General features: G+C 33.0%; 1 protein-coding gene across 2 annotated transcripts in view; it reads left to right on the top strand.

Moving 5' to 3' along the window:
* LOC100879995 (neurotrimin) overlaps window positions 1-11126 on the top strand; it is a 117496-nt gene extending 106370 nt beyond the window's left edge. The window contains exons 2-10 of one of the 2 annotated variants that reach the window (XM_012279768.2): window positions 4327-4527; window positions 4864-5216; window positions 6414-6561; window positions 6675-6950; window positions 7616-7722; window positions 8042-8231; window positions 8465-8491; window positions 8560-8665; window positions 8742-11126. In XM_012279768.2, coding sequence (XP_012135158.1) covers window positions 4327-4527; window positions 4864-5216; window positions 6414-6561; window positions 6675-6950; window positions 7616-7722; window positions 8042-8231; window positions 8465-8491; window positions 8560-8642 — 1385 coding nt within the window. In that variant the 3' untranslated portion in view covers window positions 8643-8665; window positions 8742-11126. Of the gene's footprint in view, window positions 1-4326; window positions 4528-4863; window positions 5217-6413; window positions 6562-6674; window positions 6951-7615; window positions 7723-8041; window positions 8232-8464; window positions 8492-8559; window positions 8670-8741 lie in introns of both variants that reach the window. The other variant, XM_012279767.2, reaches the window with a different exon arrangement.
* The last annotated feature ends 3104 nt before the right edge of the window (window positions 11127-14230 follow it).

Raw genomic sequence — 14230 nt, 5'->3', positions numbered from 1 at the left:
GAATTCACGGTGATAAATCTCAATCACTAGTTCCTCGTCGATAAGATTCTTGGCTGTAGAAAGGAAGGTTACGGCTGTAATCCCCATTCGTCTAGGTCTAGATCGTATCGCTTCCCCAAGGGAACGACAGTTAACCCTTTCTCTGCGAATGACGGATACATACGACCACGAACAATTATCTATTACGGCTGTCAATTCGATTGAAATAATATCAAATCACAATAGAACTTAAGCCTCTTTGCATATTTATGGTATTAATAAATGAATATTAAAGGAAAGTTTGGTATATCATGGTATTAATGTACATTTTTAAAGTTTAGTTATAGCACGTTTGTCTAACAAGTTTGGTTTAACAACGTTTAGGGTTTTTAGTGTAACAGCAATATTTAACGATGACGATTGAAATGTTTTAATTTAGAAATTTAATAACAATAAATATCTTGTAACTACTGTATAGTACATGCTAAACATTTACATACGCACTAAATAATAGTAAAAATTAGAGCAATGAAATGTTATAGAGTTGCTGTAAAAGTTTTGAGAATTGAGAATCTATCAACATAATTACTTTAGGAAGAAACAGTACATAATTGTTAATTTAATATTATTAAAACCTAAAACCTTTAGTAAAGAAAAGAACTCTTAATTGAAAGATTAATGACCCAAGTTTATTCAACTTCTCTAACAGACAAAAATTAAATAAATTTTAACAAGAAAAATTGTTAATATTAACAAAATTTATTCTTGACCATCCCAAAAAGTAATAAAACCTCAAATTTTTCAAGAAATTATTAAACAAGGTTCTTAATCTTCAAATTACTATTTACTTAACAGAAAAGTTGCTAACAGATCTTCAGTCAACTTTTGCAAATCACAAAAATTGAATAAATCTAAAAAATTGTCAGTAATAACAAAAAATTATTCGTGAGCATCCCAAAAGTGATAAAACCTCAAATTTTTCAAGAAATAACGAAAAAAGAAGATACCTAATCCTCACTAATAAAAGTTACTAATAAAAATTAGTAATAAAAGTTTCAGTCAACCTCTCCAAAAGAAACAGTGACTCGACCATGACGCTTTCATCGTGACTTACGTAAAACGCGGTAAATAACGTTTCCTAAGGCCGATAAATTTCATTGTGTCCGTTAACCGAGCGTAATTGCACCCTGGCAGCAACACCCTGACATTTCGCAAACCGCATCGACGACCACCGATGGCGGTTTACCCGATCTCTACAGCCAATTTACGTTCTCTCCCTCCTGATTTGTTGAGGGATGCGGTTTTAATCCGTGCCACGGCCACGTTGACGATAAAACGCGAGGCGAGCTGACGTGTTAGGACGAAAACGCGAGCAACGAGGCAAGGCCCTTTTTTTGGACATGTCGTCAAGATGATATCATCGCTTCTTACGCGTGTGCCTAATGCAAAACGGTTTTGCGGTTTTTCAGACACGTCCGTTATTCTTTCGTGTTCGTCACACGCGCCGCTTGAATCCCAATAGAAACGAAGAACGAAGAGGGGAGGGTCAGGGGAGGGGAATCCCTGGATTTTTTTCATTTCGCAAGACCTCCCCGATGAGACTGCATCGGTTTGCAGGCGTCGTCTTATTGCGTTTACACGAATGCCTGGTTTATGATGCATTGCGTATTGCGAGCTTCTCTTTAGTCACCTTGGATACCGGATGCTGGTTGCACCTTTTTCTTTGTAAAGAAATACGCAAAGATTTGTTACTTAAAAATAAATTCATAGGGTAAAAACTTTGGAGTCCACATTTATCTATTCTTGGGTTTACGCCATTTTGGAATTTCACGAATCTGTTATGACACTTCAAAAGTTTTTTCAATTAATCTTAATTTTATCCACAAACTAGGTTTGCAAAAATTCGCAAAATTCTGGAGCATCAAACTGAATTATACAATAGACGTTAAAAACTTTGTTCAATAAAGAGAATTCAGAGAAAAGTTGGCGTGTTTAATGCACGACCCAGATTGCTCAAGGGTTAAGTTATTCAGAAACTAAATAAAATTGGATTGTAATTAAATTATGTTTGCGTTAAAGTTTCAGTATTGCTCATATCGAGAGTCGATATTAAACATGTGTATACTAACCATGTAAATGATGCAAGCTATCAAATTGCACGATAAAATTAAATAGTTATATGTAGCCTCAATTTTCACCGCCTCAGTAACGATTTTCAACTTAATAATTAATTTAATAAATCTTGCAATGAATTCTGTCGGATGTTGAAAGAATTCTAAAGCTTGGTATTAATCCGAGGTTGGTGAAAATGGTCTATCGGTATCCATGGTGAGAATAAATTGAGCAATGGGACATCGTGGCGTCTTTCTAGGCCGTTGCTAGGGAAGTCCAACACGGTGTCGTGGTTAGGGGTTGCAAGTTAAGTAGGAATAGAACCAGCGTGCAGTGGTTAGCCATTAACCTAGATTTACAGGTCATTCGCTCCTTAATCGCACTTTTTCTTGAAAAATAACACCGTTCGTTCGTTTCCAGTCCTAATAACTATTGATGCCTTTTTGAACGATTTTTAATATATTTTAGATGTCTTCTTTATGGCCATTTTTGTGCGTGGACGTTGCACTTCTGATGTCCTCGAATACTATTGTTATGGGTTTACGATTGCAGTAATAACAACACAACTTTATCTAAAATAAAGTAGACTGATTTATCTATTTGTTAATAGAATTATACAAGTTGCATTAAAAGTAAAAAAATTTATACATGCAAACTCTTCAATCTAGATTTTTTTAAATTGTGATTAAATACATGTATCATATGATTGCAATAATAACAACACAACTTTCTCTAAAATAAAGTAGACCGATTTATCTATTTGTTAATAGAATTATACAAATTGTATTAAAAGTAAACAAAATTTATACAAGCAAACTCTTCGATCTAGATTTTTTTAAATTGTGATTAAATACAGGTATCATATGATTGCAATAATAACAACACAACTTTATCTAAAATAAAGTAGACTGATTTATCTATTTGTTAATAGAATTATACAAGTTGTATTAAAAGTAAAAAAATTTATGCAAGCAAACTCTTCAATCTAGATTTTTTTGAAACTGTGATTAAATACAGGTATCATATAATTGCAATAATAACAACACAACTTTATCTACAATAAAGTAGACTGATTTTTATCTATTTGTTAATAGAATCATACAAGTTGCATTAAAAATAAAAAAAATTTTATTCGTGCAATTTCTCCAATCTTTTTTCCAAATTGTGATTAAATACATATCATATGCTCACAAAAATTTTTTAGCACAAACGCACAAAAACTCATCGCTAAAACCCAGCTTAAACCGAATAAAACTCCCTGCAAAAATGTCCAGTTCCCGGTTTCAAGCGTCAAATTAAAGCTTATCAAAGAGCATTCGCGATGTCCTAAATCTGAGGGAAATTCGTGAACAACCCTCGAATCAGGCATACTATTCAGAAGGGCCGTAATAAAAGGGACAAGTAAGATCACGAGAAACGACAAGGTAGCAAATGAAAGTGGGTCAGATCGTGATTTAGCTCATCGACAAGAATTGTTCGTAACGATATCTAAGAGATCCAACGACACGTTCGAATTAGAGGTATATGCAAGAACGCCACGTTCCATTTCGTCCTTAATAAGGGTGTGGTGAGCCGAACCTCAAGTATAGCCGTTCAACGATAAAGTCCAGCGTGTCTGAAGAAAACGGGGTAAACTGGGTGTAGACACGCAGTCAGGGGTGTGGACCTGTTATTTCGTTCGCTCTATCAGCCGCTTTTCCCTTGCTTTTAACGATGCACTAACGATACTCGCGTCGAGCACGTGAAGTGGGAAATCATTGTTGGAAACAGTGGTACGGGGACGGGTATTATTAGAAAACGTTGTGCTGAACGCTGCTCTGAACGTATGTCGTGCACTAGAAATCCAGTTTTATGTACCTCTTTCGATCATTGTTAAAGATCCAACTAGTTACCAGAGGAAACTAAGAAAAATTCACAAAAATGTTTGGTAGGATGTCTTAACCTGCTCAAAAATAATTTTCGAATAAAATTATGAATAATTAAATTTAAATAAAATTTTTACATTTTATATTTTCCCTCTTTCAGATTATCAATTCAAATGTTCATAAAAATTCAAATTCACTGTATTTGTATTTTTCTACAATTCTCTTTCACATTATGACTAATGTGTGAACGAAGTGTGAGAAAGCTGAGACTTGCTAACGAAAGGCCAACATTTCGAGAGGTCTCAAACGTGACTACCAATCTCGCTGCACCTTTTACGGTTGCTAATTGAATTCAATTCTTTTGTTGCAGCTTGGTGCAAACCTGCGAAATCCTCCGATAGCGTGGATTACAGCGACGATGATCCAGCGGACTACAACGATGACGACACCGTAGATGACGACGACGATGGCAGTGATTCTGAAGTACCTCCTCAAATCATGTCCAGGCCGGAAAGCATACGTGTCAGGAACGGTAGCACGATTTGGTTACCTTGTAACACTAAAAATGCAGGTAAGGATTCTTCAAATTTAGTAATTTTACTGAATGTTCCTTTTGTCGACTTCAATGATCTTATGGGTCCATCTTATGTACATATACAAGACTGTATATTATATGACATAATGTGTACTATTTATTATGCTATAAATAGTATAATTTATCATTTATAATATAATAGTATAATATAATCTGTATGTATACATTACATAAATTTATAATATACTGCCACTATACTATTTCATTTGACAAAAACCTATGTAAAATTGTTCATGACACTTCAAGGACTTTTCAATGACCTCAAACTTCCTTTACAATAACTATTAATAATAATCGAATATATTTACACAGACAATTACACGGTGACATGGCAGAAGGGCGACGAATTTCTGTACTACGATTCGAACCCAATGACATCAGACAAAAACAGGATCGTCCGTCTATCAAATAACACACTGGTGATCTACAACGCCACGACCAACGACACGTCGAACGATTACAAGTGCACTATCCTCCACACGCATCCCGTCACGATCAGACATCAGGTCCTAGTGGAATCTGGAAGAATGCCGGCACCCCAGCCTCACAGACCTCCAATACGAGTCACCCCTGGCAGAAAAGTGGAAGTCACTGCTGGTGAAAACATTACCCTGGGCTGCGAAACGAGGATACAACCTACGCCTGTAATGAGATGGTACCACGAGGTATGGAAACGCCTTCGTTATATTTTTTCACTCTCGTTATGTCGCCTCGACTACCATAACTGCTATCTCGTTCGTTAGTACTTTTATTTTGTATCTTACTCTCTGTGCTTGGAGAGCTGTTAATTAACGCTGACTTTCATGCTTTTGTGGGTTGAGACACGTTTTGAACAATGGGAACTTTTCTGCACTTGTCAACTGTTAACTATGTATCATATGAATTTTTATTTTGTCAAGACATATACAAAATGGTAATTTTGTGTATGTTAGTAGATTCTTGAAAATTTACAAATTTATAAATTTATAAATCTTCCAAAGTTTCATTGATTTTTTTTTGTCAAGACATATACAAAATTTTTCTATATGTTAATAGAGTTTTGGAAATTTCAAAAGTTCTAAATTTATAAAATCTTCAAAGTTATATAATCTTCCAAAATTTCATTGATTTTTCTTTTGTCAAGACATGTACAAAATTTTTTTATATGTTAAAGTTTTGAAAATTTCAAAAGTTCCAATTTTATAAAATCTTCCAAAGTTTCATTGATTTTTTTTGTCAAGACATATACAAAATTTTTCTATATGTTAATAGAGTTTTGGAAATTTCAAAAGTTCTAAATTTATAAAATCTTCAAAGTTATAAAATCTTCCAAAGTTTCATTGATTTTTCTTTTGTCAAGACATATACAAAATTTTGCTACATGTTAATATAGTTTTGGAAATTTCAAAAGTTCTAAATTTATAAAATCTCCAAAATTATAAAATCTTCCAAAGTTACATTGATTTTTCTTTTGTCAAGACATATAAAAAATTTTTATATATGTTAATAGAATTTTAGAAAATTTCAAAAGGTCTGAATTTATAAAATCTTCAAAGTTATAAAATCTTCCAAAGTTTCATTGATTTTCCTTTTGTCAAGACATATACAAAATTTTTTTATATGTTAACAGAGTTTTGGAAATTTCAAAAGTTCCAAATTTATAAAATCTTCCAAAGTTTCATTGATTTTTATTTTGTCAAGACATATACAAAATTTTTCTATATGTTAATAGAATTTTGGAAATTTCAAAAGTTCTAAATGTATAAAATCTTCAAAGTCATAAAACCTTCCAAAGTTTCATTGCTCAAAAGTGTCGAACTCCAAAGTTCCAAACTATTAAAAGAGTGAACACACTTAATCAAATAATATTTTTTCTGTAATAGTCCGAGAGGGTTCCAAACGACCTGATCACCGACAGCAATCATATCACTATCACGAACATCAGCAGACAGAACGGAGGCCATTATCAATGTCTCGCCGACAACGGCTCGAATGATCCACCTGTGGAGTCTATCAACGTTGTCGTTAACTGTAAGAAACTCGGTGAACATACCTAAACCCCTCGGCGACCTACTATTCTATATTTAAAAGCGTTGCCTCACCGTGTAAATCAAACATTTAAAAAAGTATATTTGTTTTCGTAGACATTCCCGAAATAGAGACAAAAGGGAAATGGGTGCATACCGGGCTCGGCGTTGAATCGAAGTTAGCGTGTATCGTTCACGCTCATCCTCACGCTAAGGTGACATGGTTGAAGGATCAGAAAGAAGTGATGCAGAAGAAGGGCAGCATAGAGATGACGAAAAATAAAAACTCGCACGTATTGAATATTTTCCACACAGAAAAGGAGGACTTGGGCGACTACACGTGCGTGGCTGAAAACGCGTTAGGACGGAGCCAGAAAACTATTTCCCTCACTGGTAATTTTATTTCCAGTCCCCATGTTAGTTCCCATTTATATGGGGACTAGAATCTAGGTTATTGGGACAGGTCACGAGTACCATTTGTACAAATGTTATAAAAGAGTGTATAACTTGTACTAACTTATTTACACTAGTGGCACAGACCATTTTAATAGAACAATTTTTGGCATTTTTTATATAAATCTGTATTTACACCAAATGGGGTTATTTTGGGTTACAATAGGGTTATTTTGCGGATGATTGTTTTCTTGAATTTTTTTAGTTAGAAATTAACCCTTTGCGCTCGAGAGGCGCCTCTTAGGCGCCATTCGATTTAATACAATAATTTAAAAGAAGCATTATTTAATTAATTCTATAACAGTGCTTATGTGATGTATAAACATAGTGAAATAGACAATAGTGGAAATTATTAGTAGAGAAATAATAACTTCAAAAGAAGTCATTTAACATTTTAATTAATATTTTAAAGTTGCTGTTTACAAACAGTAAAATTATCTTCGAGTGCAAAGGGTTAATAGCTAAATTTAGATATACATGTGATATGTAGCATGTGTGTATACACGTGTGTATCTTACAATACGTACTTGAGACCTTACAAATAAATTTTGGATTCAAGAAAGTAATTTTTTGAGATCACTTGATTAATTTAGATTGTTTTCCAGGTCTTCCATCTCGAGCAATTATTTTGGGAGGTGAAAGGACGAAGAGTGATACGGGATTGATTCTAAAATGGCAACTGGAGAGCTATTCGCCGATTACCGAATATACTGTAATTTCAAACTTTGTTATTTATATAACACGTGAATTGTTAATACCTCACTTTAGGTATCTAACTGTTAATGCCTAGTTGCTATAGTTGGCCCAGTTGAATAATTCACTATTGTTAACTGTTACTAATTTTAATAGTTAATCTTATCTATTAATACTTAACTTTAGTAGTTAGAGTTATCACTTAGTCAAAGTTGAAATGAATCACTTAATAATTTAGACGGAAGTAATAATCTATTTTATCAAGATCATTGTAGTAAATTTATTAATAATTTAGCTATTTAGCAATAGAATAACAAAATGTGTTAATTAAATTTCAGCTGGAATATCGTCGTAAAGGCGAAGAAAAATGGACTGTTCTCAAGCCTGCAGTGACAAACGGTAAAGGGAATATGTTCATAGTTGAACACCCGATCGAAGGACTTCAGTCGGGATCGTACGAAGCGATCCTTACGGCTAGAAACGATTTCGGATGGTCCCCAGCGTCCAAACCCCATATGTTCAGTGGAGGTACGATAACAAATACGATGAAACTAATTTAATATTAATCTGACAATTTCAAAAATAAAATCTGACCTTCCATTACATTATTATCCCTCCAGAGACCCTCCATTATATAATTAATAAATTCATTATAGAAATTTATTCATTTATTATTCATTTAGATTCATTCATTATTCATTTAGAAGAACTATTATAAAAATAATAAAGCTCATTCAAGTTTCTTCTCCATTTTGTTACAGAATACGCAGACGAACAGGCAGAACAGGGTAAGTGATTCACAATAAAACAATTTGTAGATAAATTGCAATTTTAATAATTGTTGATTAATTTTTAGTTAAAGGAACTGCATCTCACTTTGCGATAAACTTTGCAACGTTATTCCTAGTCGTCTCAACCTGTGCCTTCACAAGTCTGTAATTTACTTGAACTTCTTAAACTATGTAGGTACGTGCACCATATAAATAATTATAACTTATTCCAAGAACTGTTGTGAATAAAATATATTTTTATTTATAGGTAATTTGCTACAGCCAAAGCGTACACCAGCAGAAGCCATGGTGGGTTTAGTGAAAGATGAATATCTAGGAGAACTATACGTTGCTGGTGTAATATATTTTTTAAAATAATGTATTAGTTATAATCGTTTAAGGTCATAAGCTGGTTTTCATTCGTTGGTGATACGAAAAATCATATTACCATTTATGTATATATTGAGTAACAAGTATGAGTACATTTTTTTTTAAATCTTTGAATTCAAAATTATTCGTGGGCATTCATAAGTTAAAACAAAAGTGGTTTTAACTGTAATTCAATATAATTCTTCTCCTAGATGTTCTGATATGTATTATTAAAAGAAAAGAGCATTTTAATTGTACTCTAAATCAGGAGTAATTGTAAGGGATACTGTACTTTAAAATATATTTATATATCTATATATATACATATATATTATATACATACGTATACATAATATAGTATTCATTGTATATGTAATAAGTTCAGAGATACATGATTATTATTATAATTTATTTTTGTATGCTTAAGATTATTAGATCAGTGTTCTATAAAGTTGCTTAGTGCCATGTACGCAAATTTATTTTCTCACGATCGTGTACAAATGAAATAACGGCACTGGTGAACCGTCCTTCGATTGCTAATGGAGGACATGTAGGTACCTAATGTGTAATAGTAAAGAAATAATGTTACTAAGGCTCGCCGTTACGATTTATGTAGTAAAGCGACTAAAATGCGTCGATCGGAAGCAAATATACTGTGAAATTAAAGAAGCAAATATACTGTGAAAGAAATTGATCAACGATTCTTTTTGAAGTGGAACTCCGAACTGCAACTCAGCGCGGGAAATTTGAAAATTTTCAAGTTTCTGTATTTCAAACTGAAATCCTTAACTTGTCGAAATCGTACATTTGCAGATTTCCAATTTATTAAATTACCAAATCTTTGAATTCCTAAGTTCTTAAATCTTACAAATTCTCAGGTTTATAATTCTTAAATTTTCAGTTTCTCAAATTTGAAAATCCTTTATTTAACAGTCCATAAAATTCTCAAATTCCCAAATCTCTAAATGTGCAAATCCCTAAAATTCCAAACTCTCAAATTCCCCGATCCTTAAATCTCCTGATATATGAAATCACAAATTATCAGATCTGCAAATTCCTAAAATCCTCAATTGTCAAATTTCCAAATCCTTAAATTTCCAAATCTCTAAAATCCTCAAATCTCTAAATGTGCAAATCTCTAAAATCCCAAATTCTCAAATCCCCAAATCTCTAAAATCCTAAATTCTCAAATCCCCAAATCTTGAAATTTCCAAATCCCTAAAATCCCAAATTCTCAAATCCTCAAATCCTCAAATCTTTAAATCTCCAAATCTCTAAAATCCCAAATTCTCTAATCTCCAAATCTCTAAAATCCCAAATTCCCAAATCTCCATATCTCTAAAATCCCAAATTCTCAAATCCCCAAATCTCTAAAATCCTAAATTCTCAAATCCCCAAATCTTGAAATTTCCAAATCCCAAATTCTCAAATCCTCAAATCCTCAAATCTTTAAATCTCCAAATCTCTAAAATCCCAAATTCTCCAATCTGCAAATCTCTAAAATCCCAAATTCTCAAATCTCCATATCTCTAAAATCCCGAATTCTCAAATCCCCAAATCTCTAAAATCCTAAATTCTCAAATCCCCAAATCTTGAAATTTCCAAATCCCTAAAATCCCAAATTCTCAAATCCCCAAATCCTTTAATCTCCATATCCCTAAAATCCTTAAAATCCCTAAAATCCCTGAAATCCCTAAAATCCCAAAATTCTCAAATCCCCAAATCTCAGATCTCTAAATCCTCAAATTCCTCTCCTACGAGTGAAACTTTCGTTCACTCGTAACACAATTATTGTACGTATAATTGCTTTCGATCACTATAACTATAATATTTTCATTCAAATTCGATGTAGAATGATATGCGTGGATACGAATGACTGTCAAGAGCGTAAGAGAGTGATAGATGTTTTCCAAAATAGCTTAGTAGCTTTAGTACAGACATGTCGTTACACAATCACTTGTAAGAATCGTTACAATCAATAGAATTAACAAATAAACGTGTTGTACAAAAAGAAAAACCGTCGATTACAAGAAATATAGGGCTACGCAATTCTGTAAACGTTAATTATAGAAACTTCAGTCACGCTTACTACGACGCTCTGTACATGATACCTTTAATTTTGTATAGCGTTCGTTGCATTTATTCGATTAACAAATAAATCCGTTGCATAATTTTAGACACTTATCGAACACCTTCTCGAAACACAATTTCTCGCTATCTAATGAATCTAAAATAATTATTGCAGAAATATATTCAATGTTGAAAAGATTGTACATGTTTTAAACACCCTACTTGCAACATGATGTAGAAGTAAAATGGAAAAATATTTTACAATAAATATGTTGTTGTTTATTCATCTATTTATGCCTCTAGGAAGGAAATCTGTTCTATTCTTATTTTTTGAGTTTTTAATTAAATTTAATTTTGCTGAGGAATTTAATAACTATTACATCTCTTCATAAATTCTAAAAATTTTCCTTTTAGTCAAATTTATATACTTAATTAAAGTAGTATAGAAATTTAATTCGCGCAATAGTTGTAAATAACAGTAGTTACTTCTAAGCTAATTAGTTTTTAAAATCTCGTTTGTGCGCGCTCTCTCTGTAAACGGTACCATTATTAGGGAGTCCTGCCCTTAATAGCAACCACCGGTGTACAGAGGCACCAATCAGAAAGAAAATTGCGTTTTTCTATAAAATCAGTGACTTTTGCGTTTTCTGAGACGAGTAAGATATTCTACTAGATATTTAATGAAAGGAAAATAATTTATGAGAAATTCGGTGACCCGAAGAACAATTTGTTGCCATTCTTATGTCATTCCCTACATCATCGACAAGATAGTGTGCGAATTGTTCTGAACGCATAATCCACATCGTCCGACTCATGGAACATATATTCCCGACAGCATAAAATCAATATTAATAAACATACAATAAATATGTGACATATTAATCAATAGAGTCATTAGTAATTTAATTTTCAAGAAAATCGAACAAGTGGCGCCATCTCTCCGGCGAACAGGCTGAACTACACACTATTGAAACTGTAGTTTAATTAGTTCTCGTTTTTACCGCTAGATGGCGACACTTACGACAGAAATGTGGTGATCATGAGAGTCGTCGTCGATCAAGAAGAATTTCATTTTCAAGCCATCGATAAAGAAGATTTCTATTTGTATTTGACATTCAATTTTATTGTTCAATTGTATATTTAAAAAGAAAAACGTTCGCTATTCATTCCATAATCAAATCAAAATTCAGCAACACGCATTTCAAAATCAATATCAATAAATCAGTTATTTTTGAAGTTATAATCTATTAACTAATTTTAAATATAGAGACACATTCTCTATAGAAATCTTTAGATTAAGTAGAATTACCTGAGGAACAGTTGCAATCGATAATGAATTGGCGTCCATTTAGCAGCGAAACGCGTGAATTAAACCTAAAAAATGAGGGTCTGTACACGCATATAAGGAAAATAGAAAAATGAATATTTCGGCACTTTGGCCACGTAGTATGGTTCCTGGGGCATTTAGACACAAATTTCTATTAGGGTTTGATGCGTTTTGATGCTTAATAAAGCCAGAAAATCAATTTTTGTGGAATTCGGTCCAAAACGGTACAGGTGGCGCCATCTAGCGGGGAGCGGCGGAACTACGAAAAACTAAAATTTCGATTTTCTTCGAAATTAAGCAATTTTACGTATTTCTAAGTGTCAGAAATTGTTCTGTGACCTTTCTGGAACCTATATAATGCCACGAGAACCCCCTAAAAGCGCTAGAAAAGAAAATAGAAAAATAGACCAAACATGGACTAAAAAATCGGCGTCCATCTAGCGGTGAAAGTTGGAACTACAAAAACATAAAAATGCTTGCGAGCTTTGAGTACTTCTGAGGCTCAGAAAGAATTATGTGATCGCATTAGAAGCAGTACAATGCAATAAAAGCTTCCTAAAGGCTTTAATAAAGAAAATAAAAAAAATGTCATTTTATGGAGAAAATTTGTGGCGCCATCTAGCGGCGAAACTGCGAACTAAACTGAAAAACCGTATGCCCGTACACGCGTTATGGCAAAATACAAAAAATAATATTTCGCAACTTTGACGACGTAGTGTGCTTCTTTAGATATTTTAAAGCACTTTTTGTTGCATAAGTTATTCATTTTTTTGCCTATTAAGTTCAGAGAGTCAATTTTTATTTGACCACTTTACTGCGTGTTCGAAAATACGTTTTTTCAGTTTAGTTCGCTATTTCACCGCTAGATGGCGCCACAAATTTTCTCCATAAAATGACACTATTTTTATTTTTTTTATTAAAGCCTTTAGGAAGCTTTTATTGCTTTATTTTGCTTCTAATGCGATCACATAACACTTTCTGAGCCTCAGAAGTACTCAAAGTTCCCTAATTTTCGAGAAAATCGAAATTTTAGTTTTTTGTAGTTCCAACTTTCACCGCTAGATGGACGCCAATTTTTTAGTCCATGTTTTGGACCATTTTTCTATTTTCTTTTCTAGCGCTCTGAGGAGGTTCTTGTCGCAGCATACAGGTTCGAGAAGGGTCACAGAACAATTTCTGACCCTCAGAAATACTTAAAATTGCCTAATTTTGGAGAAAATCGAAATTTTAGTTTTACGTAGTTCCGCCGCTCGCCGCTAGATGGCGCCACCTGTACCGTTTTGAATCGAATTCAACAAAAATTGATTTTCTGGCTTTATTAGGCATCAAAACGCATCAAACCCTGATAGAAATTTGTTTCTAAATGCCTCAGGAACCATACTACGTCGCCAAAGTGCCGAAATATTGCACTTAGCATGCGCAGTAGAATTAACACAGATGGCTCATGTACGTATCGCAATGTTGACACAAAATAATTAATTAATCGTTACCTGAACATTATTTATGAACTTTTATGATCGAACCATGTAAATAATGCAGTGCTGACCATTCTTCAATCATAAAAGTACACAAAATATATCCACAAAACGTGTAATTAATTATTAAAAATGACCTCGTGTATACCGCTTGTCACCGTAGCTGGCCTTAGATTATTAGTTAATAACTAATTAATTTCATTAAAAATCTGAACAAATATAATACGAGAAAGTAGCTGAGGGATCACTGTACATTCTTTCATAATAAAAGTGCATAAATTGTGTTTAGAAAATGTGTTATTAATTATTTCAAATTAGCTCATGCGTACGATGTATTTCGCCATGTTGGATATTAATTAATAACTAATTATTTACTTAATTATACATTAGCAAGTACAAATAAAAAATAAAGAAATTCCTTTCCAGATTTAGTTCCATTTAGTTCTTATGTTCTATCGCTAGATGGCTAAGCTTTTTTATGTCCATTATGTTGCAATATGATAAATCAATTTGTAA

Source organism: Megachile rotundata, chromosome 12 (assembly GCF_050947335.1).
Source record: "Megachile rotundata isolate GNS110a chromosome 12, iyMegRotu1, whole genome shotgun sequence".
Lineage (NCBI taxonomy): Eukaryota > Metazoa > Arthropoda > Insecta > Hymenoptera > Megachilidae > Megachile > Megachile rotundata.
This window is presented reverse-complemented; position numbering and strand designations above follow the sequence as displayed.